This window comes from Gadus morhua, chromosome 16, assembly GCF_902167405.1.
Source record: "Gadus morhua chromosome 16, gadMor3.0, whole genome shotgun sequence".
In the NCBI taxonomy this organism is placed as follows: domain Eukaryota; kingdom Metazoa; phylum Chordata; class Actinopteri; order Gadiformes; family Gadidae; genus Gadus; species Gadus morhua.
The window spans coordinates 9,322,601-9,349,273 of NC_044063.1; the positions used below are offsets into that span (position 1 = coordinate 9,322,601).

A 26,673-nucleotide genomic window follows, 5' to 3' on the forward strand; every position below is an offset into this window, starting at 1 on the left:
TCTTATCGGTGTACTACATCAGAAAGCATATAATTTTAGTCAATGCAAACATACTGATAAGAACACCCCTTTAAATCGACGGCAACATAGAGTGCCCCAGTCGCTCCGGAAGCAGCGAGAGCCCGGTGTGTGGACGCGCAGCAAACAGTGAGTGAACAGCGGCATTTCTAATAAAAAAAAGTAAAATGTATAGTCATTTCTTTATATGAGTAGGTCGTGGTTTTACCGGATTTACCGTTGGATCGTTCTAAGTGAGTCTTATCCCTGTTAACGTCACATCGGCATGTCAAGTGGACGTTTAAGCTGACATTAGGGCGGTAGCTTAGCCCGCTGCTATGTCAACACTAGCGGCGTTACGGTCGGAGGGTCCACCTTGGCGCTGCGCTATCCAGCAAACAAAAGAACATTCACCTCTGCTGCACTGAAATGATTATTTAGACAAGATCGATACACCACATCGAAAACGTAATAAAATAATCGGGTGGGTCATACACTTGGACTGGTATCAGAGCTGCCTTCAACCATAGATTTAACCAAAACGAGAAGCTAGCGTTATTAAACCCATTAGCAACCAGGTTTAAGCTCCCAGGTTGTAGTAGGATGGTAGACATTGGATTTGTGATTTAACCTTTGCTCTATGGATGATTCTGTCTTATGTCACGTTGTGAAGTTGAGGTCCTGGTCTTGATGTCCTGTGGCCTGTCCTGGTAGTGGGGTGAGGGGGGATACTTGGATAAGCGACTGACCCGGGGTGGGGGGAGTGCTGGTAAACTAATGACGCAGTTGTACACAGTGGCGCATTAGACTGACATTTGGATGTACTGATGAACATGGTTATGTTGACGTGCTATTCACATTAGGATTGTAAAGCTCTTGCTTCATTTTCTTGCTTATTTACGTTTGTGGGGGGAGGGTTAATACCGTATGGCTAGCTACGCTTTCCCTTTTTTTAGCTAAACATGACCTATTAACATGTATTCGCTTGTATATATTTTTCCTGTGTTGCGTTTAAGGTGTCCATGTTCTGCCGAATCGTGTTACATAGACCTTTATTATGGTTAAGATCACTTCATGAACCATGAAGAGATCTGAACACTGACAAGTGTAAGGTCACCTGGAATCTGTTGGTGACTGGCACCAGAGTAAATAGTGGATGGTGGTTGCAGTTTCAGATTATCAGAGTTTTGAAGGCTGTCTTCAAAACTCTGGCTGTGTTTGGTGTTGACTTGTGCTTGACTTCAAGTTCAAAGCGCGTTCAAAGCGCTTTTATCTTGATAAATATTGAATTAAGTTTATTCTCGGAACACGCCTTGGTGTGAAATGCTGTCACTATTCGGGTGGTTCATTAGTGAGCATGTTATCATTGTCCTCCGTTCAGTTTCATTCCCGAATCCCTCAGATTTGAATGGGATGTGGGAAACTAGATAAATACAGGTACGCTCATTAAGGTTTTTTCCGATTGACGTCTAGATGTGTATCTGCTGAGGTGTATTCATTTCACCGGCTCTTCATTGTTGTGTTTCTGCCAGCACCGTCTCGGCTCATGAAGCCCAAGGACAACATGGCGATGCCGGTGAAGAAGAAGAGGAAGTTCCCTGGTGCGGAGGACCAACGGATCAGAAAGTGTAAAATCACAAGGTGAACATTTCATACATCCTCGTTCCGCACCTTCGGTGCATCAGCCAATGACGAGATAAGAATTGGACCTGCTTTATTCCTCTGCATCAGCCAATGACGAGATAAGACTCTGACCTGCTTTATTCCTCTGCAAGGGAACATTTTGTTTGTGTGGATTCAGAACTCTGACCTCTTCATTGGCATTTGGATTTGAAATGGTTGAGGTGCATTCATTATACTTCTGACAGTAGCTATAAACGGGACAAACAATTTCCAAATTTCCCAATAGGGCTCCAAATGATCAAAACAACAAAAGGAAGAGTGCAAACTACAGATAAAGAAATGGCCAAATAATGATTTAGGGGCAGCAGTGGTGAAGTATAGTTTAAAAGCATCCTCAGTGATGGTAGAAGTCAGTGGGTTCAGAAGGGAGCTTGTTGAATACTGTTACTGTAGGAGCATTCTTCTTGCTCTGCTTGTGTCTCTCTCAGTCTGCGGCACTTGGCTGGCTGCGCCGGGGCAGCCTGTTGCTTGGGATAGAGTGACTTGCAAATGGTAGAAAGCAACAGGAGCCCTTCAGAGTGTGTGGGTGTGGGGGTGGGGGTGTGTGTGTGCTTGAACCTGGAGCCCTTCGCTTATTTTTACAAGACAATGCAGCACACAAATGTATTTGATTTTTTTTCCCATAATATTATATAATGGAAAATCACACCAGCATTGGCATATGTTGTCCATCCCAAAATACTCCCAAGAGTGTATTTATTTCAACAGTAGCCATCACAGTCCAGTATTCAGCTCTACTATAGTGTAGTATACGATACTAAATAAGTTATAAAGGTTAAATCTGGTCAATGCTTTTACCTCCTGTGATTGCAAACCATGTGAAACTAAAAGTATAGTTCCATCGACCGGTTTCCGTAGTCTTGAGAGAAAGTATGTAGGGTTGTGTGTGTGCTTGATTGACAGCTCGTTCTACTCTACAGCCTTCAGTTTTTACTATAAGCTCCGCCCAGGCTTCTCATCCAATCATAGCCCTCGCAGTGATCTACACTATAGACTACAGGACAACTTCAGAGCCAGCCTTTCTGCTTTTTGTGTGACCTTGGACCATCAATGTATAAAAATTGTCTACAGTTTGCGCTTGTGATGCACAGATATATAAGAAATAGCACATTCAATTTTCCACTGATAATATGTGATACAACATTTTCACTTCTTGAGGACGTGGTCAATTTAGTGCATTCTCCTGAAACCTTCGATTTATACCCATTTCCATCTTTATTGCGCTAGCGCTCTACAATTATATTGTATTGACAAGGTAGTCAGTTATTTGGAAACTTACAGGAATATTTTTTTGGAAAGCAAACGCGATTGAAAGCACGATGCTTATGTAGTTTCTATTTAGACGGTAAAGGCTGACCTTTATTGGTGGTCTTTAAAGTGGATGATGATGATGATGATGATGATGATGATGATGATGATGATGATTTCCCGTGTCCCTCCAGCTTCACGACAAGAACCCCGCTCCATGGGGAGCATGTGCTGGGTCCAGAGAAGACCTTCTCCACTAAGAAGTGCATGGCCTGGTTCCAGGTGTATGCCGGTCCAGACCACGTCCTGGGCCCAGATGGAATGGAGAAGTTCTGTGAAGACATCGGGGTGGAACCGGAGAATGTGAGTCTCGCGTGAGCAGCCGTTTTCGCCCCCCCTGTCCTCGTCTCAGCCAAATGGGATGAGTCAAAGGCCTGTGTCCTCTGACTCATCCAAAGGGGGAAGAGTCAAAGGCCTGTTTCCCTCATAGAAACGGGACCCCCTTATTAATGAGCAGGCAGCAGCTTCGCTCTATGGTGCCTTAAGGCAGGCTGTGTGAACATTGGGTATCAAACCCAGTACCTTTTTGGGCTTTCAGCCGAGCACAGTAGCTGCTACGCTGTCTGGCCTTCTGGAGTCCTACGCGGGTCGCTGGCAATATGGTTTTGGATGATGCTGTGTAGCTTAATTTGTTTGACTACATACGGGTAGAAGAAACAGTGGGTCTAGGCTTGAACGCAACATTGATGATGCAAAAAAAAAAGCCACCACCAACAATGTGGACCAATATTGTCTTGTTATTTTATTTTGCTCTGTACTTTCCCTTGATTGATGATGCAAAAAGAAAGCCACAGCCAACAATGTGGACCAATATTGTTTCGTTATTTTATTTTGCTCTGTACTTTCCCTTGATTGATGATGCAAAAAGAAAGAGCCACAGCCAACAATGTGGACCAATATTGTTTCGTTATTTAATTTTTCTCTGTACTTTCCCTTGATTGATGATGCAAAAAAGGAAGCCACAGCCAACAATGTGGACCATTTCTTCTCACCTCCCCTTCACTAGGTTGTCATGTTGGTCCTAGCCTGGCGATTACGGGCTGTTAATATGGGTTTTTTTACTAAAGAAGAGTGGCTCGAAGGAATGTCCTTATTAAAGTAAGTACTCCTCTCCCATCCTCCCCGCGTCATTTGACCGCCGGCTGTAAGGCTCCACGCCCATACCTGCAGACGGGTCCCTAAACCTCTGCCATGATCCCCCCCCCGCTCCCCAGGTGTGACAGCACAGAGCGGTTACAGAGCAAGATGGAGGACCTCCGCTCTGGCCTGAACGACGCAGCGCTCTTTAAAAACATCTACAGATATGCCTTTGACTTCGCCAGGGTGAGTAGGTCTGGTGGACCCGAGTTAGGACTCTGGGATGGGATTTAAAAGATAACGCCACCATACTGTACGGGGTGTTTTTAAATACTTTTAAAATAGTGAGGAGGAATATGAGTGGAATGAAACCACATTTCGTAACTAGGTAAAAGAAATGACCGATATTCTTGAATGATTGTCATTCATTGGTTTCTACCATTGTTTTAATTCAAATCGGTCACTCAGACGACATCATGTTACAGTACAGTACTTGGAATAATGCTGATGCAAAAATTGTTCCTGCCGGCCCTTCACTGCTGCTGCATCTTGATGGCTCGTCTCCATTCTCCCTCCCTCTGTCTCCCCCCCCCCCCCCCCAGGATAAAGACCAGAGAAGTCTGGACCTGGACACAGCCATGTCCATGCTGGACCTGCTGCTAGGGAGAACGTGGCCTCTCTTCCCCCTTTTTCACAAGTTCCTGGAGGTACCACGCCTATTCCGATGTACTCAGCATGTACGCACTTGACCCCGTTCTACCATTGCTCATGTGACCACTAAGCCAATGGGCGCTTCCAAAGGCCCACGGTCTTCCCTCACGTGAAGGACCTATTTATACGTCAGGAATCTGGCTGTCAGCTGATGCGGCTTCCTAGTGGTGACGTTGCAACATCAGGTGGTTCTGAAATGGGCATGAACATGTTTCTGACGTCTAGCGCTACGTTAACTCCCAACTCTCACAACAAAAAAAGGGTCTTGAAAAGCCGGATCCCGGCCAGCAGGATCCTAATCGCAATCCTCGACAGGTTATCACACGCTGGCTCTATCGTGTTTGTCGTATAGTGGAGAGTGTAGTAGGTTATGAGTGCCACAGACGAGTTTAGCCTGGGGTTGTAGGGAGTGCAGCAGAGCAGGATTACTGAGCACGCTGCTTTTGAGTATCGCTGTCAACGCAGTATGATTGTTTACAGCGTCACCTTTGACCTTTCACACCCAGCTCTGGGGCAGGATCGAAGTTTAATCAAATCGACTAATTAGTCTATTAAATGTCAGAAGTTCTGAATCCAAAGTGATGTCTTAAATGCTTGTATCTGAGAGGCAGGCAAGCAAACTAAATGATTCCTTTTTTTTAATTGGCCATAAACCAAATAATTTAATTTAACTGTCTGTAACACTAAGCAGTCAATTTTTTTTGTGTCTGATAAAAAGTAGTAAATATATACAAAAATTTGATTTGCTTTTTCTGTCGGTGACAACATGGTCGAACCCTTTCTGCTCATTCATGTGTATCTAATGTACACATGAATAATAACCCCGACCTGCTCATTCATGTCTATCTATGTACACATTAGTTCTCTTTGGATACAAGTTGTGGCTGAATATCTTGCAATAGAAAAAAATATTAATAATTATTTATGGTTATCAATAAAGGTAAATAGTAACCCGCCCTCCTTTAAAAAAAAAAAAGAATAATCTGCAAAACCAACTGTGACCTGACCTCTAACCCCCCCCTTGCCCTGGACTCTGCCCTGCAGCAGTCCAAGTACAAAGGGATGAACAAGGACCAGTGGTACAACGTCCTGGAGTTCAGCCGTACCATCAGCACAGACCTCAGCAACTACGATGAAGACGGAGCGTGTGAGTGGCCTTTCTGTCGGCCCCCCCGGGGGCCCGGCTCCCAGGGGGGGCCCCCAGTCTGATTCCGTTAGACTGAACCCACATGAGCTCTATTGAAACCCTACAGCTATGCTCTAGGATAATTTCGAGTGCTTTTTTTTTTTTTTATTCTAACGCTACAAATTAAAAGTCACAATGAGGCAGGTGGTCCATAAGCCTCACTGAAGGAGCCCTCGGTCTCTTGTTGAGAAGTGGAAGGGCGCTTGGCTCTTCCCAAGGATTCCCTGTGTGGAGACGTAGTCTCGCTCGAGCCATGAGAAGCTGTGGAGGTGTGTCCCTCTGCTTGTATTTAGTAACTTGTATTGAGATGTAATCTGTCTCTGTTCCTTCTGTCCGTCTCTCTGTCTGCGTCTGTCTGTAGGGCCCGTGCTGCTAGACGAGTTTGTGGAATGGCAGAAGTCTCGGCCGATAGCCTCATAGCGGTGGAACTCAACCAAACCAACCCTGTGGAAGACTGGGGGGGGGGGGGGACACTCACCGGTTCGCTCACTCACTCGCTCATCACAAAACGGAAACAGAAAAACCAACAAGAAAGGTTGAGGGTTCTCAGCTGTACTCTGGACTACAGACTCATCCGATGAACTACATAAACACTCATGCTTATAGGTTACAAGCACATGCATGTACACACACACACACACACGCACACACCATACATGCAAACACTCACGCACTCCACAGATCACTCAATGGCCCTGTTCACTCTCCAAGCAGCCGTTTGAGCCGTTAATCTCATGAGAGACTTTATACAGTGTTAATTTAAAAAAGATCGGAAAAATAATAATGGGGCGGGGGTTGGTACGTAGAGGGTTGGGGGGGGGGGGGGGGGGGGGTTCATATTTCATCTGTAACCACGGTTTATAATGAGTATTGTAAAATCGGTTGTGGAATTGATCCGTTCTGTATAATTCTAGGTTTATTCCCTTTTTTGAGTCTTAATTTGTTTATAGTTTTCAGAAGAAGAATAAAAAAAGCTGAATTGTGTTAAATTGTACCATCATTATTGTATTATCTTATTATATTAATTGCTCATTGTGTTATATGATGGGGCCTTTGATGTATTGACGGCGGGGTAGATTGTGATGTGTATGAGTAGTCCTCTGTAGGGGAGCGGGGACTTTTCAGTAGGTCTGAACCACATGTCCCAAAGGTTCTCCCCAACATCCAGGAGAACACCAAGATGCTTCCAGTATTAAATGCCCAAATATGAATGAAATATCAATCTGTGACGGAGTGGGTTTAGTGTGACTAATGGCTGTGGATCAATCTTGCTAGTTGGGCTATGTGGCCGTTCTGTCTGGTCCGTTTCAAGAAAGCTCCAGCATAAACGTCTTAATTCTTGCCATGCTCGTTTTTAATAAGCAATTGGCATCAAGGTGCTCAATCGTATTTTCCTGTGAAGGCGCATTCTCTCCATAATGCATAATTAAACATTGGTCAACTTAAACAAGATGTGCTGTACTAGACCGGTGTGGACGGCCATCAGTCAGCGGGGCTGACGATGCCTGACCTCGGCCTGTCACTGAAGTCAAAAGCAGCTCTGGTTTTATAAATCCATGTTGAAGAAAGGAGCCGGGGAGAAGGGGGGGCTGGGACATCGCTCCTCCAACCCCGGCCCCCCACTGGGGAGGGTCAGGGGGCCGGCCGTAGCGGCGGCCATGATGGAGCTGAGACGCGTCAGTGACAGCGAGCGCTGTTTGAGCCTCGGGGCGGGGTCTAACTCGATGGAGGCGGGGCTAGGCAGGTGGCTGTACCTCTGGCCCTCGTCGTCATACTGGTACAGACGAATCACGCGGCTCCTCCGGCCCCGGGCGACGCCCGACTTGGCTGTGCCCTCGGCTCCTTGGTCGTTTTCGTTCACTTGTTCCCTCCCTTCCTTTCCCTTTTCCCGCTTTTCCTCGTCCTGTTCGTCTGAGGACGAGTCGCTGTTGTCGTCTTCTGAGGAAACGTCGCCGTGCTCCTCGCCCCCTCCCTCCTTCTGGCGCTCCTCTCCAGTGCTGGCGGTCTCCATCTGCCCCTCCACCACCACCTCCTCCCCCTCTGCCATGCCTTTGCTCTTCCTCCCTGTCCCTCCTCTTCCTCCTGCTTCGCTGCTGCCCTCGGTTATGGTTACCGTTGGAGACCGTTCTCCACTTGCCCTGCTCTCCTCCCAAGTTACCCCTGCCTCCCCCTCCCTGATGCCTCTCCTCTCCACTATCTCCCCTGGCTCTCCCTCTGTGTTCTCCTCCTCTGCCCTCCTATCGCTCCTCTCCTCTATCAGCTGCCCCACCTCATCTGTCTCCCCCACTCTGCTCCTCTCCTTCAGCCGCTCCTCCACCTCCTTCTCATCTTTCTCCCCCTCTCTGTTCCCCTTCTCTCTGCTCTCTCGCCTCACCTCCATCTCTTTCTCCTCCTTCCTGCTGTCTCTCTTCTCCTCCATCTCTTTCTCCTCCTTCCTGCTGTCTCTCCTCTCCTCCATCTCTTTATCCTCCTTCCTGCTGTCTCTCCTCTCCTCCATCTCTTTCTCCTCCTTCCTGCTGTCTCTCCTCTCCTCCATCTCTTTCTTCTCGTCCCTGCTCTCTCTCCTTTCCTCCAACTCCTTCTCCTTTCCCCTGCTCTCTCTCCTCGCCTCCACACATCCCTCCTCTGGCTCCCCCTCTTTCCTCTCCTTCATCCTCTCCTCCACCTCCTTCTCCCCCTCCGTGGCTCTCGTCCTCTGCACCTCCTCCTGGGCTAGACCCCGCCCCTCCAGGGGTGCGGCGGCCCACGGCTGCTCCCCGTTCTTGTGCCGGAAGCTTCTCTGGGGCTTGGGGGGCCACGGTGGGCTGGAGGAGCGAGTGGAGTCCAGGGTGGTCTCGCCACGGGCTGAGTCGCTGTCATCGTAGAAAACACCGCTGTTGTCTGGGACCTCCAGGGTTGTCATGGTCACCTGGCAGCCACGCCCGGTGGGTGGTCCTCGCCGTAGTGATTGGATCTTACCGGAGACGACCCGCAGACACCTGAAGGGAAAGCGTTTGGTTGTTCTGCTCTGTCGGGTCCGGTCGTATGAGTTTAGGGTTGTGGCCAAAGAGTCTGCAGTGGCAACAGTAACAATGGTCTCTGCTTTGGATATGTGAACACGTGAACGTGCACTATATACTGTGTAGGAGTGTTTATTTTATTAAGATACTAATTAAGTTTTCTTTGATAAAAGCGTCTGCTAAATGTAAAATGTAAATGTTTGTTATTCTGTGGGTGTGTAGCAGATTTAACCGTACCCACAAATAACTCGGCATTACCTCTTACACAGCCACATCACCATTGTTGTCATTGTTTTCTACTTGAGCTGTGTAACGTGTACGTTTTAGAAGAGATGTTCTGACCCACCTGAGGACTTGGGGCTGGCTCAGGACTCCGGCGCTGAAGCCCACCACGAAGGTCAGCAGCACCGACGCCACCATCGCCCCAGCAAACACACTGTTTGTAACACCTGCCTGCCCAGAGCCAGCCGGGTCCTCCCTGGATCTCGACTGGACCGGATCCGTCCTGGATCTCAACTGGACCGGATCCTGTCTGAAGCCTGGCTTGGTCGAGCTTCCTGGTGCCATTTGTCGGTCAGGACTGTTGTGTAAACCAATGTTGACCTGGTAAGGCCAGAGTGTTGTTCCGCTCTTGGCCGCTAGGAGGCAGTAGTACAGGCCGCTATGGTGAACGCTGGCGTTTGCTACGAAGAGGCTCCCGTCGCTTTGCATGGAAAGAGCGGGGTCAAGGTCGCCGCGGTTACCATGGTTACGGAGTTGGCCGAATGGGGTCTGCCAATATCGGATCACGCCTGAGGATGGAACATTTTCAAGCAACGTTTAATGAAATGCTGACTCCAGAGAAATTATTTCCATGCCTCTTGAAGAATGTCAAAAGTCATAAGTGAACATTATTGAACGAAGCATACTTAATTTTTCCCTAGAAATGTATCGGTTAAAAAACCCTGCAAACCAGTTTGAAAAACAAACCAAAACTCAGGGATTGCACTCACAATACGTTCTTTCCCCTTTGTGTTGCTTAAAATAGTGACTGCTTTCCTCCCCAGTTTTCAAACGACCCTGTGGTATTAATGTGCTTCATCTGTTTAATCTGATCTGGTAGTTTTCTAGGTTCAAAGAAGTCCAATACGTCACACAGACAACTCTCCCTATTAACTTGTATGTTCATGTAAACAGACTAGTATTCATTTGTTTGTACCTGACTGACATGCTTCGACTACTCCCTGTAGTCTTCTTCAGAAGAAGAAGACTTCTGCAGTCTGCAGTCAGGAAGTAGTCGAAACATGTCAGGTACAAACAAATGAATACTAGTCTGTTCACATGAACATACAAGTTAATATATCGAGTTAGATTTAATGAACTTTTTTGAGTGACCCTGTATGTAAATACATTCAGACCTTTGACACCGTTACCTGTGCTGTGCTAGGGCTGGTCTCATAGCCCTGCCCATAATGACTTTGTGGGGATGATGGCTGGTTTAGGCAGCCTCACCTGGCCCCAGTCCGACTGATCAGCCATCATTGCACACACTCAGGGAGAAATCCTACATTGTAGCATGGATCACCATCTTCTTGTCATGTGTCTGCAAACTCCACAATAAACCGGCTTTCAACCCCGCCACCCTGCGTGGTGAGGTGTCTGGAGAAGCCCAGGACACGTCACCTAGGGGAGTGTGGCAGACACCTTGGTGGCGTGTAGCATCGTATTTGCTGCAGACGTCATCCACTCACCTGTATGCGTTCTGTCCCCACAACGTAAGGCCAGTTCTGTCGAGGGATGAGCATTTATCCTGATGGTTTGGCCCAGGGTGAGAGCGCCTCCTGTTGTTGAGGCTGGACCAATCAGAAACGCAGCCAGCACCGCTAACATTTGGCTTTGAGTGGTTACCATCTTTATGGCCAGCCCCTAGACCGAGGAACACGCAAACACAAACGCGCACGCACGCACGCACGCACGCACGCACGCACGCACGCACACACACACACACACACACACACACACACACACACACACACACACACACACACACACACACACACACACACACAAACACACCAGGGTTATGACTTCTGGACACACACTTCTTTGAGGCCCCCACGGTGGAAGTGAATTTCGTTAAAAGTCACATTCCATGACCGGGGCAACCAGCAAGTTGACAACCATCTACCCAACATGGGCCCAGTGGCCGCTTTAACAACACAGCTCTCTGGGCAAGAGGACGAGGCACAAGGAATAAACGTGCACTGTTTTCATCCATATGTGTTCCGAAATAAGTGTGTCGGTAAGGATTTTGTGCAAGTCTCTCAAATGAATACCAATTCATGGCTCTCTACCTTTACCACCAGAAATATAGCAACACAAATTCCTCTCTCCAATTATTCACCAGGTTAAATCAGTGACCACCTCTCATGCTGCAGCCAGGAGAGCACATGTCCAGCGATGTAGAATATGTTTTATTCCCGAATACAGAACATATACTCGTGGCTGGCACTGGGAATAACTGTAAGATCAACAGCCATAGGCTGTAGAAGGGAGTCAACTGGTTTGGGTGTTTCTTTAAACAGACAACGCTGCAAATTCAATCACCTTCAAATCACAGACTGGAACATGGCTGGACCGGACAAGAATAACAACAGACTGGAACAGATTTGAGATGGCGTGTCCGTGAATGTTTCCAATACTTACATTCAAGCTGTGGAGCTGTCTCTTCCGACCAGGGAATGGCTTATCCTAACAATATGAGCTGGAGATGCCCTTTTTACCCATCTGTATTTCAAGTGTAAAGTGCAGTGTCTCACATGACATTTGCAGTGTCTTGTCCCAGAGGATGTTAAAGATTAATAGCATCAGAAAAAGAGACACACACACACACACACACACACACACACACACACACACACACACACACACACACACACACACACACACACACACGTTCTTAGACCTTTTTGCACAGCCACCATTCACAAAGAACATCCTCGTCCCTTTGCTATTCTTTAATTGCCTTTCTCAATGTGATTTGTCAAATCCATTTGAATTATTGTTATTGTTTAACTTTTATTAATATATTTAGACCTTGTTTTATACCATGCTTCTCTTACATTCGTTTGTATTGTATTGTTGTATGATTTTTTTTTCGTAAAGTACATTATTTTGTTTTCATGTTATGTGGAGTCTTTGAGAGATTTCCCATTTGAAAATAAACAGTTCAAGGTGTTCCATTTTTAAAAAATGTATTTCCACGAGTTGTTATGGTTATTATGGTTATTACCCAAAGAGCTTGACCGCCCAAATTCCTCTTTATCGTAATTGCTTTCTTTGGTCAACAATTCTGTAATTACAATTTTGGCCACAAGAGGCCAGTAGTGTCTAATAAGAGTTGTGTGTGTAACAAATCTTTTGTATTCCTTCACAAATCCGAAAACGTCCATATACCACCCTTCGTGTTTAATTATATTTAATAACCAGGCCTATACATTACAACATTGGTATATTTCCTCAAAATAAATGTAAACTGTAGTCAATTCGTTATTGTAGTCACACTAGTAGCTATTTCGATAGAGCTACTATCGTTTCCATATCCACATCTCTCATCAATCAATCCCTGGACTCTTCTTTGGCTGTCGATGGTCTTGTCCTCAAATAAACCCAGCTTTCCTCCGACCCAAACCTACTCCAAACCCCGATTTGCCTTCTGAGAGCTCCACCTCCTCCTCCTCCTCCTCCCATGTGCCAGGCTCCCTCCGTGCATGAAGTAGCCCAGTAGTTTGTTGTAAAACATCTCCAGTGCATCACCATCCATACGGACGCCGTTGTGGGGATAAGGGAGCACACCGTAACCTCCCGAGGGAACCGAGGACCGGAGAAAGAGCCCAGGCATCGCCGAGGGAGAACCTTTTTTCCAGGTACTGTTGTGCGTAATTAAAGCTCATAATGAGGCAGTCCCCTCCGTGTTGTCTAGAGTGGCCTCACGCTACTGCGGTGGGCACACATATTTCTTTTTCGGCCAACACCATCTAGGCGTTACATGTGTTTAGTTAAATATGATTAAGTGGAACATTTAAATATAAATAGTCCCCTTCTGGGCGCATTTTGTGTAATCATGTTTGCGACTTTCCCTGGCCCGTATCAATTGTCAAAGGGTGGACTATTTTAAGACGCTCAAACGAAAGTCAAAGCTTATTTGGGGTTCCTTTCATGGGAGATGTAAAAGCTTAAGAAAAAGTGCTTATATTTTCCAAAGAAAACATGTTGTCTAGGCGAGGCATGATTACCGAATAGTTTCTGCTGAATGGGGCTGCCGAAGACGGCCGGACACAACAGTGTCGATCTGCAGTGTCTCATTTTCAGCGGATAGATGCCTCCGCATTAAACCACACCCCTGGCGGGCTGGGACCCCATGATAGGGACTCGATCAACGGGCTGATTTAGGAAGCTCCGTGACTTTGTGCGTCTATTGAAAGCACGTGCTGTTTGTTTGGATTCAAACTGCCCCATTATACCCTTTATACCCCATTATACCCTAACTTTCTGAGCACGTTTGCCCTTCGTTTTGGCAGTTCGTTTTAATGAAATACTATAGAAATAAGCTAAGGATATAGGTAGCGTGAATGAGTAGTGAGGTTCTGTATAGAAACAGGTTTTGCGTTGAGAGACTTGAGACTTGAGACATGTAGGCTTAGACAGTCTTCCCTCCCCAACCCATACGACAGAAGGGTAAACATACTTCAGTTACCAACAGGATACCGATTGGGAAAGTGTGTGTGTGTGTGTGTGTGTGTGTGTGTGTGTGTGTGTGTGTGTGTGTGTGTGTGTGTGTGTGTGTGTGTGTGTGTGTGTATCTTTGTGTGTGACACTCTACCGAGACCTCTCCTTCTCCTCAGGGTTTAAATCATAGCCCATTCATTATACTGCAACATAATGTAATCATAATACAACCATAGTGTTGTATAGTGTTGTAACCATAGCATTTTATACAACAAACTAAGGAGAAACACATATTGGTCAAAGTGTTTGAATAGACTTGCGAAGTGTATTTTCTGTCGTCGAAGCTGCTGGAATACCTCACTCTATTTTATCAAGATGGAATGTAGTTAAGTGACTCAAAAGTATTTTTTAAATAACCAGATTCAGAACTTCCTGCTGCCGTTTGAGCAAAACAAAGGCCACTTTGGTTGGTGACAAAAAAAAAGAGACAGAGGACACACACACACACACACACACACACACACACACACACACACACACACACACACACACACACACACACACACACACACACACACACACACCCAGGACACAAACTGTCCTGTTAAGTACTGTCTGTCTCGCTCTAGTATTAATTGTACTGTGTCAGAAACATTTTGCGTGTTCGCGTTGCGGTTGATCCGCCAGTAAGACACGTTGGTTTCTGTTTTGTCATGTGACCTGACTTCCTCCTTTTATTCTTCTGACTCACTGTGTGTGTGTGTGTGTGTGTGTGTGTGTGTGTGTGTGTGTGTGTGTGTGTGTGTGTGTGTGTGTGTGTGTGTGTGTGTGTGTGAGTGAGATATCGCAGCTGTTGAGCCTCATATAACAGGATGTTAAGCAGGTACACACACACACACACACACACACACAGTTAATAACATGCATAGGGTTCGATGGATGCCAACTACCCACACACTTGTTGAGGAAGTGTAACATATCTTTCTTCCAGTATCAGGACAGAGGAGGGGACTGTATCCCAGGGCCTGGCTGTCATGCTGATCATGTGACCTAACACAGACACCCCACCAGAGAGACCGTTCTCCCAATGCACTGCCTATACCCCTAAACCCAACCAGATGGGTGGATAGACTGTAGAAACATAATTATGGAGGCAGCTTCCGTGACGTCGCACATTTGTGTTCACAAGACGATGTTGTGAGGTCTTCGATTTCTTAGTTTTAGTTTGCTTGGATCTTTGATTTCATGCTATTGCTTGAGATGTAACCTGAAGCTGATACAATCCATATTTGGCACATTACGGGCGGGAATTTAATGACCGCTCCAATGTTTTCTATGGCCAAAAGTCATTAATGTTAAATCCTGAATAACTCCTTTATGAAATAAATCTTTCAAACAGGAAAGCTAGCCACCGAATAATACATTCAACTAAAAACATTGCCTTGCATAACGAAAATTAAATCACAATTTTCCTATTGACTTAAAAAGGCAGGTGTCTGGTCTTTTTGCATCCGACCACTGAAACTCTACTCTGCTCTCTGCCTCTCTGCCTGCTGGTTCCTCTGTGTTTTCACAGAGGAACTGGTGTGTGTGTGTGTGTGTGTGTGTGTGTGTGTGTGTGTGTGTGTGTGTGTGTGTGTGTGTGTGTGTGTGTGTGTGTGTGTGTGTGTGTGTGTGTGTGTGTGTGGAGCAGGGAGCCAGTGGGCAGGGATGAGAGGGTCAGCTGATGTAGGGCACCTGTACAGGTGAGGCTTGGAGGCTTTATAAGGTGGACCACATCAGCCACTCTCTCTCTGTTCCCTAACAAAGTCACAGGTTGGTTTTGTTCCTCTTGGTTTTGTGGCTGATGTTTGAGGACATTTTGACCTGGTTTTAAGTTACGCTGCACACACCACTGACACACCTCAGCTTTCATTCTTACATTTCTTTATTTTGGTTGTATCAATACGACATAACCCTTTTAATCATGTTTGTGTGGACATCCTTGTGTGGATCTCAGAGCCTGTTTGCTACAATACACAGTTAAAACAAAACGCATCACTCGCTCAACTCACTCCCTTGCTCGCTCGCTCACTCATTCACAATCTCTGTCTCGAGAGCCCGTTCCCCCACTCCCAGCCGCCGCCTCACTCCATCACCGGCTCCCTAATGGGATCACTCCGCCGCTCCCTCATCTTTAAGTGTGTGTAACCGGGCGCTGTGGTTTCCAGGGCGATGGTGGTCCCGTACGAGGGCCAGTCCTTCTCCACGCTGAGGAGCCAGTGTCGGGAGGGGGGCCGTCTGTTTGAGGACCCGCTGTTCCCCGCCGCCGACCGCTCCCTCTTCTACGAGGACAACAGCATCGGCCGAGTGACATGGAAGAGACCCAAGGTGAGAGAGAGAGAGAGAGAGAGAGAGAGAGAGAGAGAGAGAGAGAGAGAGAGAGAGAGAGAGAGAGAGAGAGAGAGAGAGAGAGAGAGAGAGAGAGAGAGAGAGAGAGAGAGAGAGAGAGAGAGCAAATGTTGCATTTGTGTGTTTGTATAACCTTTGGGCTTTCCCTGTCTGAGAGGAAAAGTGCGTTCTGCTGCAGTGGGCTGCCCAGCTAAGCCAGACTGTTCAACATTGAGTGGGTCAGTGGGAGGCTGCTGAAGAGATGCTGACTCTGATGTGGTTTAGTCTCAAAGGGAAGGGTGTGCACTTTGCATTATGAAAATACACCAAAGGGACATCCATTCTTCACAAATAAACGCAAGGCGACTTGGAGCGGAACAAACTGAAACACTTAGTCATTGGAAATGATGCTGTCATTTTACTTTCAGTTAAAATGCATCGATACATTTCCCCTTTATTTTTGAGCATTTTCAAACTTGTATAAAAACGATTCACTCAAGTCAAACAATCCCATTGCAGCTAGCATTAGCTGTTGCACACGTCGCTCTCCCTGAAATGGAACAGGTGTAAATAAAGGTTCAGAAAAGGAGTTATTTGAACGTAAATCAGGACCATCTCCCTGATTTCACCCACCCAGGGAGGGGGGGAGACCGTTATAATACCTGGGATGGTAACAGAGTCTGTGGAGTGGGGGAGATGGCTTCTGTGTTCTCTGGGACAGGAAGCGGTTGGGTGGCACCCACACTTCAGCTACATCATGTTCTACCGCAGAGTGGTGCATGCTGGGTCATTTTGTTGTGGGTTTGATTTGTGTATCTGTGTGTACTCGGGCGTCGCTGGATGCCTCCCCCTCGTATGGGTTAGACGAGGTGTGTTTGTTTGACTTCCAAAGCCCTCGTGCTGAAGTGAAGCAAACTGCATCCTGACTACAGCTGGGTGAAATGTCTGTGAAATGTGGCTCTGTGAGGCCAAGTCAGTACACTCCCTGTCTTAACCTTAAATCAAATAAAAGTACAGTGCAGTACAAACAGTAATCCTGGAGGTAGTTGGTCCGGCTACCTTTCTGTGTTTTGATTATTGGTGTCAAGTCAATTTTTATTTCTATAGCGCATTTACACACGGCTGAGCCGCACCAAAGTGCTTCACAAGAAAATGCTTAACCCTCCTATTATGATAGGGGACAATTTGACCCGATTCAATATTAAGAGTCTCTAAAAACAAACACACTTTATTCAGCTAGATTTCTTATGACTTTTCCTAACTCTATAGGGTAAACATGGAAAACAAAAAAAACACATGTCCTGTACACATTTTGTACACATCTGTGTTGTTGGGGTTATTTTGAACCCTAGCAGTATTATTCTATAAAACCCGGATTTCTATCTTGTTTTTTTTGTGTTGGGTGTGGGTGTGTGTGTGTGTGTGTGTGTGTGTGTGTGTGTGTGTGTGTGTGTGTGTGTGTGTGTGTGTGTGTGTGTGTGTGTGTGTGTGTGTGTGTGTGTGTGAGAGAGAAGAGAAAACAGTTCCCAAGAGATCTCTGACCATTCAAGAAGCTATGAGAGAGGCAGGACATATTTCCCGCGAGAAATCACAGTTCTCGTTACAACGCTGATAATACTCGCAGCATGGGGGGGGGCAAACATTCAACTGCGAGAACTCTGATAATTCTTGCAGTATGTGGGATGGGGCAAACAAACATTTCTCTTTGCATTTGTGCCTCAACTAAACATGTTGAAAATGACCACCAGACAGGAAAATATCTGTGTGGCCGCTGGGCTTTCAGGGTGTGCTCCTGATGAGAACGAAGCAAGTGAGATAAGACATTCTGACCCTCCTGTGGTTTCTCAAACACAATTATACCCCCTTGTCATATCTCAACCACCAAGAACTGACATGACTTGACATGACATGCTGATCCCCAGTTACAAGACAGGGTAGACTGACTGCAGCTAATGTCATCTAAATGGTTAGACGCCCCAGATATGCTAGCACCAGTCATATACAAGACAATCTGCATTTGAACTATATTATATCTTACTATGTATAAATACATTACTATATTTGAATATCAACATAAAGCCCGGAAAACATAATTTGTTTTTCATTTTAGGTCTATGAATGAGATAGTACAGTGATTTGCATATTTCGCAAAAGTCATAATACAAGCAATACTTGATGTATAAGGGAAGTTAAGGAAGTAAATCTGTGCCATCGGATTTTGAAAATAAAAAGCCTTTGAATTCTAAGCACTGAATATTTATTCATTGAAATAACGTGTCTGGATTTTTTGCCTCTGGATATAACTCTAAAAACAAATGATGTTTGAATGATGTGATGTGTGAAATGAATAAATGAATGAGAAAAGCAACGGTGGTGGACCTTACTAAACGCCCTATCCATTGTATCGGTCTGTAAAATGCTGATCAATGCTGAATTTTTTAACATTGAAAAATAAAGCTAAAAATGATTTATTGAACATTTTAAGAGTTGAAGAGTTGAGACAAAAAATCCAGATACGTTAATTCAGTGCATAAATATTCATTGCTTAGAATTCAATGGCTTTTTATCTTCAAAATCCGTAAGAAAAAAAAAAGTACTTCCATAGGCAGTCATGTATCATTTACTGGGCTATGAAGATGTCAGCAGGAAGGCCTAAAGTAGTTTCAAAGTTGTATATTTATTTGAACATAATAAGAGGGTTGGCGCAAAGAAATGGCCTAAGGCAAAAATAAATAAATATAAAAAACAACTCGGTGTGCAATATGTTTTCATGAGTCACTTTATCCGCCTCCATATTCAAAGCAGACGTTCAGAAACAATTGAATAACAACTAAAAAGCAAAAAGAAATATAATAATATTTTCAAATAATTATAAATAAATGCATTTAGGAACTGTGGACCTAGTGGCCACTCCCTTATAATAGTGAGGGAGACTTTCACACAGTGATTCCACGTCACTACTCAAAGTGAAACTTTGAAAGTGAAAGCAAAAGCGAGCCAATGAGAGAACGCCAAGACTCGCATACGGGTCGGATCAGTCGTTTTGTATCACTCTGTTACTACAATGGCGGACATAACATCCCTAGTGAACGATCTGTCCTGTTCGGTTTGCCATGACATCTTTAACGACCCTGTTATCCTATCGTGTAGTCACAGTTTCTGCAAAGGCTGTCTGCAGAGTTGGTGGACTCAAAGCCAGGAACACCGGTGTCCACTTTGCAAGAGATCTTCAAAGACCGAACCACACAGGAATATTGCTCTGAAGAACCTGTCGGAAGCCTTCCAGCAGGGGAACGCGGATCTATGCCCTCTGCACAGTGAGAAACTCAAGCTCTTCTGCCTCGATGACCTGGAGACGGCGTGTCTCATCTGTCGAGATTCTGAAAAACACGCCAACCACAGATTCCTTCCTGTGGATGAAGCTGCCCCGAGCCACAGGAAAGAAATTCAGGAATTACTAAAATCCCAGAAGGTAGAGTTAAACGACTTTGTTGAGACCAAGAGAAAGTGTGATCAAATAGCAGCACACATTAAAGTCCAGACCGCGCACACCGAGAGACAGATTCAAAAGGAGTTTGAGAAGCTTCACCAGTTTCTCCAAGATGAAGAGAAGTTCAGGATCACTGCGCTGAGAGACGAAGAGCAGATGAAAGGTCAGAAAATAAAGAAGACGATTGAGGAACTTTCGAGGCAGATAGAAACCATTTCACACACAGTCTCCGAGATGGACGAGCAGCTGGGGGCTGGAGACGTTTCCTTCCTGAAGAAGTACAAGGCTACAGCAGAGAAAGCAGCCCAGCCCCGACCCTCGCCGGCTCTACCCGAGGGAGCGCTGCTGGACGTGGCCAAACACCTGGGCAACCTGGCCTACGCAGTCTGGAAGAAGCTGGAGGAGAAGGTCTCCTACTTTCCTGTGATCTTGGACCCCAACACCGCTGCCCCCGATCTCCACCTGTCTGATGATCTGACCAGCGTGAGGTGTGGAGCGAGACAGCAGCTCCCTGAGAACCCAGAGAGGCTGGAGTATGGCGTGCTGGGATCAAGGTCACTTGAATCAGGGACCCGCACCTGGGAGGTAGAGGTGGGAGACAGCGCCCACTGGGAGCTGGGTGTTGGCAATGGTATCAACAGAAAATCTGATCTAGAATCGGTTTCATTCAATAATTTTTTTATTCCATTCTTTCCTGTTGAATGTTTTAAAATAGAGATTCATAAAGGTAGATACATATCACATAAAAATAGATACCTACCACATGAAGGGAGTTACCTAAAACAGGCACTTACACAATCGGTTGATATCCCAGCGATGCAGAAGTTACAGAGGATCAGAATGACGTGGAATCCGACCACTCATGAAATGTCCATCAGTGATCCTAAAACCAACCAGACAATAAGCTCATGTGGGCACCCATTAATGTCTCTATTACCATTTATCCATTCCACTGATGCAGTTCCTTTGAGTATTTGCCCAGGGAAGAACCTGCCTGGGAGTTAGGAACGATGTGAGTGTACCTGTACTGCTGTTTATTTCTGTGTTGTTAATCATATTCTGTATTGTCCTTGTTGATCTGTAAGCGATGGAAAACAGAAAAATAATTTAAATAATGCAAATAATAATGTTTAGACATGCATGTTTTCTTGGACACATGCTGAAAGACGAATGTTGTATGGTTTCGTCAGATCATGTTTAGGTTTATATGATGTGGAAATGTATTACTAAGTTTGACTGGGTAAAATGTTGTGTAAATGTATTACTAATTAAGTTAAACAGGATACGTGATGTCTAAATGTGTGACATAGTCATTATATTATTATTAATTATGTCATTAAATCGAACAGGGTGATTGATGGGGTGGTTTTGCCTATTGCTCAACTGCTCATGAGTCATCATTTGTCAAACGCCATCACAACAGATCAGTTGGCGACACAAAGGTGTGTTAGCAGCATAACAATGGAATGTCAGCAACACAAAGAAGAGACGCATTCAACGCAACAATCATAGCGCTGCACCGTCCCAGCAGCAGTTTGGGTGGTGAGGTATACTCACGGAGGACCTTTGGGTTCTCTTAAGGGTTGTAGTTAATTAATAAAACAGTAATCATTTACGATTGATCAAGTGAGTCTATTAAATGTTAGCAATAATGGAAAAAGGATCATTACAACTCACCAGAGTGTAAGGGGAAGCCTTAAATATTCTTGATTTTGTTGATTTTATAATCAATGAACCAAATTACAGAAGCGTTAAGCAGCAACTGTATTTATAATTCACAAATGACTTTTCATCTGTCAAAATCAGATTTCATTAATCTTCTGTTGATTGACTCATCAATGATTGATCGTTGCAGCCCAATGCTCCACTGTCGAGGAACCATCCAGTTCAGTCGGCTTTCAGCTCATGTACGTGAAACAGAACCTGGTGGTTGTACTTTATCTGAAGAGTAACCTTGTTAGATCGCTCTGCCTGGCCTCCAGTGGAGCACCAGATGCCAGTAAGGTGCGGCTGGTGTGCGATGAGTGTTTGGTCTCCTAGCGCACCCACAAAAAGCTTCACTAGGCCCAGGCTGAGGTCACTAATGGGTGATAAGCATGAAACATTAATGATCTACACTCTTCTGAGATAAGACCGAGGAAAGGCCATTCTTCAATCCATCAGTAGTATCAACCGGCTGACAGACTGAAGACAATAACTTGTTCTGTTTCCGAGGAGCCGTTAATCCTGACTAAGTAAAGCTTTGGCTTTAAACAAATATCCACTGAAACGAACTGGATATGTTTTAAATGTTCTCTGCAGTATGTTCTCTGCCTGACCCAGTTCACCGTCATGAGGACCGGCCCAGATGATTTGTGAACACGCTACGCTAAGATTAGGCTACATTTACATGTTGTTATGCCAAACTAAAAATATAGTGAGCCTTCCGTAGCTGCCGTGCTTAGTCATCTTCTAGGGTGTGTGTTTGTGTTGGGTTTAAGTCACTCCTGTCATTTGGCAGCCTTCCACTGGGAGCTTGAATCCATATGCTCTGTGGTCGGGGCCTCCCAGAGTCCCGGAGATTAGCTTGTCATTTAAAAGAGGGCAGCGGCTCCTGGAACAAGAGGTGCTTTTGATCGCAGGCCTTACAAGTCGAACAAGGTTTTCATCAACCTAAGACCCCAGCTGTGCAAAATTACAACCTGGACAGTTAAAGATAAACTGAAACTAACATTTACATTTAGTCGTTCCCAGCTTCTATCCAAAGTGTTCTACAAATGAGGCTCAGAAGAAGCCTTTAACTACGGTTAAAGTAAGGAGTAGCTGAACAAAGTAGCTTACGGATCAACCAATCAGAGATCATACATTTAAACAACTTATAAGTTCAACATAGCAGCTCAACATCTTTCATCACCCATTTTGCCCCGTAGGGTTTTCCCATCCATGGTTCCCATGGTAGTTTTGACCTGGTAACCGGAGAGGTCTACTCCACCCAGAGCACCTTGCTGGCAGTGGGGCGGTTATCTGGTGGCTATTGGAAAACAAACCATACCTACAGTAGTCCTAGACCAGGATGTGCTTTAGAAAGACAGAGGACACACACACACACACACACACACACACACACACACACACACACACACACACACACACACACACACACACACACACACACACACACACACACACACACACACACACACACACACACACTATCACACACCATCTCTGCCCATCTCTGGGTGTGTGGAGTGTTGTGATTGAAAGCCACTGTCTTTGACTTGCTGTTATTTAAACTTTAGTGTAAAGCGCTTCATTGCCAAATAAATGACTTACTATGTATGACAACACTATTAGTTGTCATGTCATATAACTAGCAGTTCCATGAACATTAACATCTCAACGGAGCGTTTTGTTTGTTGTTTGTGTCCTTGAGTCGAGATATCCTGCCAGTGTTTACTGTGATCGAGAGCCAACTCATTACTACAATAACATGAATGTTACTGTGTGTGTGTGTGCGTGTGTGTGTGTGTGTGTGTGTGTGTGTGTGTGTGTGTGTGTGTGTGTGTGTGTGTGTGTGTGTGTGTGTGTGTGTGTGTGTGTGTGTGTGTGTGTGTGTGTGTGCGTGTGTGTGTGTGTGCATCCGCTCAGAGTGTTATGGCACCCCCTGGTGTTGGCAGATCTGTAAGAGAGTCTGATTTCTTTATTTGTTTCCTCCCTCCCTCCCTCCCTCCCTCCCCCAGGAGCTATGCAGTGACCCCCATCTCTTCGTGGATGGACTCAGTGCCCACGACCTGCACCAGGGCCAGCTGGGCAACTGCTGGTTCGTGGCGGCCTGCTCCAGCCTGGCGTCCAGGGAGGCGCTGTGGCAGAAGGTGAGAGAGAGAGAGAGAGAGAGTCTAAACAAAGATATCTCATCTCATCTCATCTTTTTCCGCTTATCCGGGGTCGGGTCGCGGGGGGAGCAGCTCAAGCTGGGGGCCCCAGACATCCCTTTCCCGGGCCACATTGACCAGCTCTGACAAAGATATACAAATAAACATAAATACAACAGTATAACAACAGTATATACAGCTTATAACAGTTTCACAGTTCTGCTGTCTTCCAATACAAATTCTGATACAATAGTAGGTGAATGGAGATGCGTCTCATAATGTTATACAGCTGTAGCTGGTATCAAGAAGGTCTCAAAACATTAGCACAAGCTCAAATGAAGGAATAATAAGCTACCGCCAAAAAAGGAAGATATTAGCAAGGTTATTGTTGAGTCCGTGGCTAACAGTGGGACAGCTTTCTGTTGTGTGTATTTCAAACCCCTTTTCTTTCAAAATCTCTTCTTGACCAGAGGTATCTCGTCTATCAGACAGAAATGGTTTGTTGAACACATCTGTCCTCCATTACTGAAATTGCAGAGGAGGAGTCGGGAGAGAAGGAAAGAGGCAGAGGGAGAGTGAGGTAAAAGGACAGTGAGAGAACAGCCTCATTGGGGTGGGACTCGGGGACTAGCTAACCAGGGGACTAGCTAACCAGGGGACTAGATGACAAGGGGACTAGGTAACAAGGGGCCAGTGTGTTTTGCTGACTTACCCCCTCATGCAGAACAAACAGATGTGTTGCTGGGGCCAGTGCACTCTGATGACATCACACCGGGGAAGTACCAGAGCGCCCCTAGTGGCAACAGCCCCTAGTGACATCTGACCTCTCTGCTGACATCAACGGGTCGTGTTCACGCAGTTAGCATGACTGAGGAAGCGTTAGAATTAAGTGGGTTATGTCTTCGGAGATTGTATTTCCCATATTACTTCCGATATTTCTGAAAGAAGACTCTAGTTCTCTATCTCTGGCTCTCTCTCTCTCTCTCTCTCTCTCTCTCTCTCTCTCTCTCTCTCTCTCTCTCTCTCTCTCTCTCTCTCTCTCTCTTTCTCTTTCCTCTTTTTCCCTCTTTATTTATCTTTCCTCCCTTGTTCCTGTCTACTGTCACTAGCAGTCACAACAAGAGAGCAGGCACAGGCGCATGGACGTACGCACACACGCGTCACTCTATTGATCAATGTTTGAGGGGATTCATTGATCCATTTCTGCTCTTCTTTTTCGTGTTGGACACCATTGCAGATACTAAAGATTTAATTGAACCACACAAACAAAAAAAGGCTGTAAAAAAGCCAACATTCATAATTTTATTAAGATTTGGTATAAAAAAAGCTTTATTATTAACACATTTGATGTATTTTAGATTTTGTTATCACTTCCTTATTATTAAATTGTTTCAATGGTAACTCATTTTCAAATTTTCTTAAAAATGTAATTTTTCTCTTCAAGTTTCAATTCAGTTGTACAACATTTCGAGAATGGATTTCGGTTTTTGCAAACGTTGAACCGTTTAAACATCTGCTTTTCAAAAACGAATGAGGCAAACAGGAGCTGTTCTATGTCGCTAAACGTTAGCAGGCCGCCAAACGAACTACACGCTACAAACACGCACCGTCCCTCGTCGCCTTCATACACACGGCCCCCCCGTCAGGCAGGAGATGTAATGGTTTCTAATGCATGCAAAACAGAGATCTACGGACGAGCAAAGATGATGAGCAAAGACGTCAAAACAAAGTCCAGAAGAGGATGAAAATCAGAAGTGCTGTTGAAAAGGGTTGGCGGCGAAGCGTCTCAACGGACCCCCCGGCCCCCCCGACGGACAGCTGACCGCCGCTGACCTCAGGAAACCGGTCCCAGCAGAGGGGTTGGGGGTCCACCGGTCCCACTACTCGGGCGTGAACTCCAGCGAGCAGCTGACCTTGTCGGGCGTGGCGCCCTCCTTGTAGGCGATCAGGAAGTACATGACCTTGCGCACCTTGGCCATCTCGGCGATGCGCTCGCCGAACTCCTGCATGTCGGCCTCCAGGCACTTGAGGGGCAGGTCCACCGGGTCGCCGGCGTTGCGCCAGAAGGTGCCCACGGGCTCCAGCAGCTGGCGGGTCATGAGGTGCGTGAGGTCGGGGGTCCAGAGCTGGGAGATGCCCGTGACGGTGACGCGCCCGTGGCCGGTGAGCGCCACGTGCCAGCGCGTGAAGGCCAGCTCCTGGACGCGGAAGTCCAGGCGGTAGGCGGCCTCGTGGGGCAGCAGCAGCCGCTCGCCGTCCTGCCGCTTCTGGCCCGTGCGCTGCAGGGCCGCCACGCGCTGACGCATCAGCTAGAGGGAGGGGGGGGGGGGGCGACGTCAGAGGGGGGGGGGGGGGAGACAAAGGGAGGGGAGGGGACGTCAGAGGGAGGGGGGGGAGGCAGAGGGAGGGGGGAGGGAAAGAGAAAGAGGGTGGGAGCAAAACAGAGAGTGAGAGAGAGTAAGGCAGAGGAGGAGAAGGGGGAGGGAGGAGGGAGGGAAGGAGGGAGCAAGAGGGTAGGAGGGGGAGAAGTAGGAGGGAGGGAGGGAGAGAGGCAGAGGAGGAGGGGGGCGGGAGTGAGAGACGCAGGGGAGTAGAAGGGAAGGGAGAAAGAGAGAGAAAAGTAGACGAGGAGAGAAGGAGCAGAGTGAGAAAGTAAGAGAGAGGGGGAGGGCAAGGGAGGAAGGGGGGAGGGAGTGTTGTGGAAACCAGGGAGAAGGTGGTGAGGAAGAGGTAGGTGGATGGAGAGAGAGAGAGAGAGAGAGAGAGAGAGAGAGAGAGAGAGAGAGAGAGAGAGAGGGAGAGAGGGGGAGAGGGGGAGAGAGAGAGAGAGAGAGAGAGAGAGAGAGAGAGAGAGAGAGAGAGAGAGAGAGAGAGAGAGAGAGAGAGAGAGAGAGAGAGAGAGAGAGAGAGAGAGAGAGAGAGAGAGAGAGAGAGAGAGAGGGAGGACCAGAGCAGCAACCAAGAGATGAGCAGAGGGTGAGGATAGAAATAGGGGGGGAGGCGGGGGGAGAGTGCTGATGAGGGGTCGATGCTGGTTGGCTGGTTCCTGAGTCGTCTGTACTACCAGCCAACACTGACCAACACGCCACATCACATTTCATGCAGTCAGAGCGTCATATCAAAAACAATATTTATGCAAAAAAAAAATCATAAAATGGAAAGCGTTGCTATGGCAACGTTCCAATCACAGCCCAAGCCAATGCCAAGGAAAGTTCACTTGTACGCTGGGAGGGAGAATTCAAATACGTGTTTTGCTCATTTTTCAATCATGCATCTGCTGTATATTAAAAG

The 26,673-nt window shown here is 46.3% G+C and overlaps 4 protein-coding genes across 8 annotated transcripts in view; 3 read left to right on the forward strand and 1 right to left on the reverse strand.

Moving 5' to 3' along the window:
- Positions 1-46: 46 nt before the first annotated feature.
- LOC115561557 (DCN1-like protein 5) lies at positions 47-6,613 on the forward strand. Of its 4 annotated transcripts, none has more exons than XM_030381694.1 (8): positions 47-147; positions 1,530-1,638; positions 3,123-3,291; positions 3,995-4,086; positions 4,203-4,311; positions 4,668-4,772; positions 5,821-5,923; positions 6,324-6,613. In XM_030381694.1, the coding sequence occupies exons 2-8, from the start codon at positions 1,544-1,546 to the stop codon at positions 6,380-6,382; spliced, it is 732 nt and encodes a 243-aa protein (XP_030237554.1). In that variant the 5' UTR covers positions 47-147; positions 1,530-1,543; the 3' UTR covers positions 6,383-6,613. The 4 variants fall into 4 exon arrangements, with proteins under 4 accessions (XP_030237554.1, XP_030237553.1, XP_030237555.1 ...); XM_030381693.1 differs by having other exon boundaries at positions 94-251; XM_030381695.1 differs by lacking the exon at positions 47-147 and adding an exon at positions 324-465.
- Positions 6,614-12,579: 5,966 nt separating this feature from the next.
- The window catches only part of LOC115561208 (calpain-5), a 25,017-nt gene continuing 10,923 nt past the window's right edge, over positions 12,580-26,673 (forward strand). Inside the window, exons 1-3 of one of the 2 annotated variants that reach the window (XM_030381037.1) lie at positions 12,580-12,866; positions 15,879-16,038; positions 23,251-23,382. In XM_030381037.1, coding sequence (XP_030236897.1) covers positions 15,883-16,038; positions 23,251-23,382 — 288 coding nt within the window. In that variant the 5' untranslated portion in view covers positions 12,580-12,866; positions 15,879-15,882. Of the gene's footprint in view, positions 12,867-15,871; positions 16,039-23,250; positions 23,383-26,673 lie in introns of both variants that reach the window. The other variant, XM_030381038.1, reaches the window with a different exon arrangement.
- Positions 18,565-20,886, forward strand: LOC115528869 (tripartite motif-containing protein 35-like). Its single transcript, XM_030337248.1, has 2 exons — positions 18,565-20,188; positions 20,315-20,886. Exons 1-2 carry the CDS (start codon positions 19,103-19,105, stop codon positions 20,531-20,533), a joined length of 1,305 nt encoding a protein of 434 aa, XP_030193108.1. The 5' UTR covers positions 18,565-19,102; the 3' UTR covers positions 20,534-20,886.
- Positions 24,677-26,673, reverse strand: part of ompa (olfactory marker protein a) — a 2,515-nt gene continuing 518 nt past the window's right edge. The window contains exon 2 of the mRNA XM_030381039.1: positions 24,677-25,691. Coding sequence (XP_030236899.1) covers positions 25,263-25,691 — 429 coding nt within the window. The 3' untranslated portion in view covers positions 24,677-25,262. The remainder of the gene's footprint in view (positions 25,692-26,673) is intronic.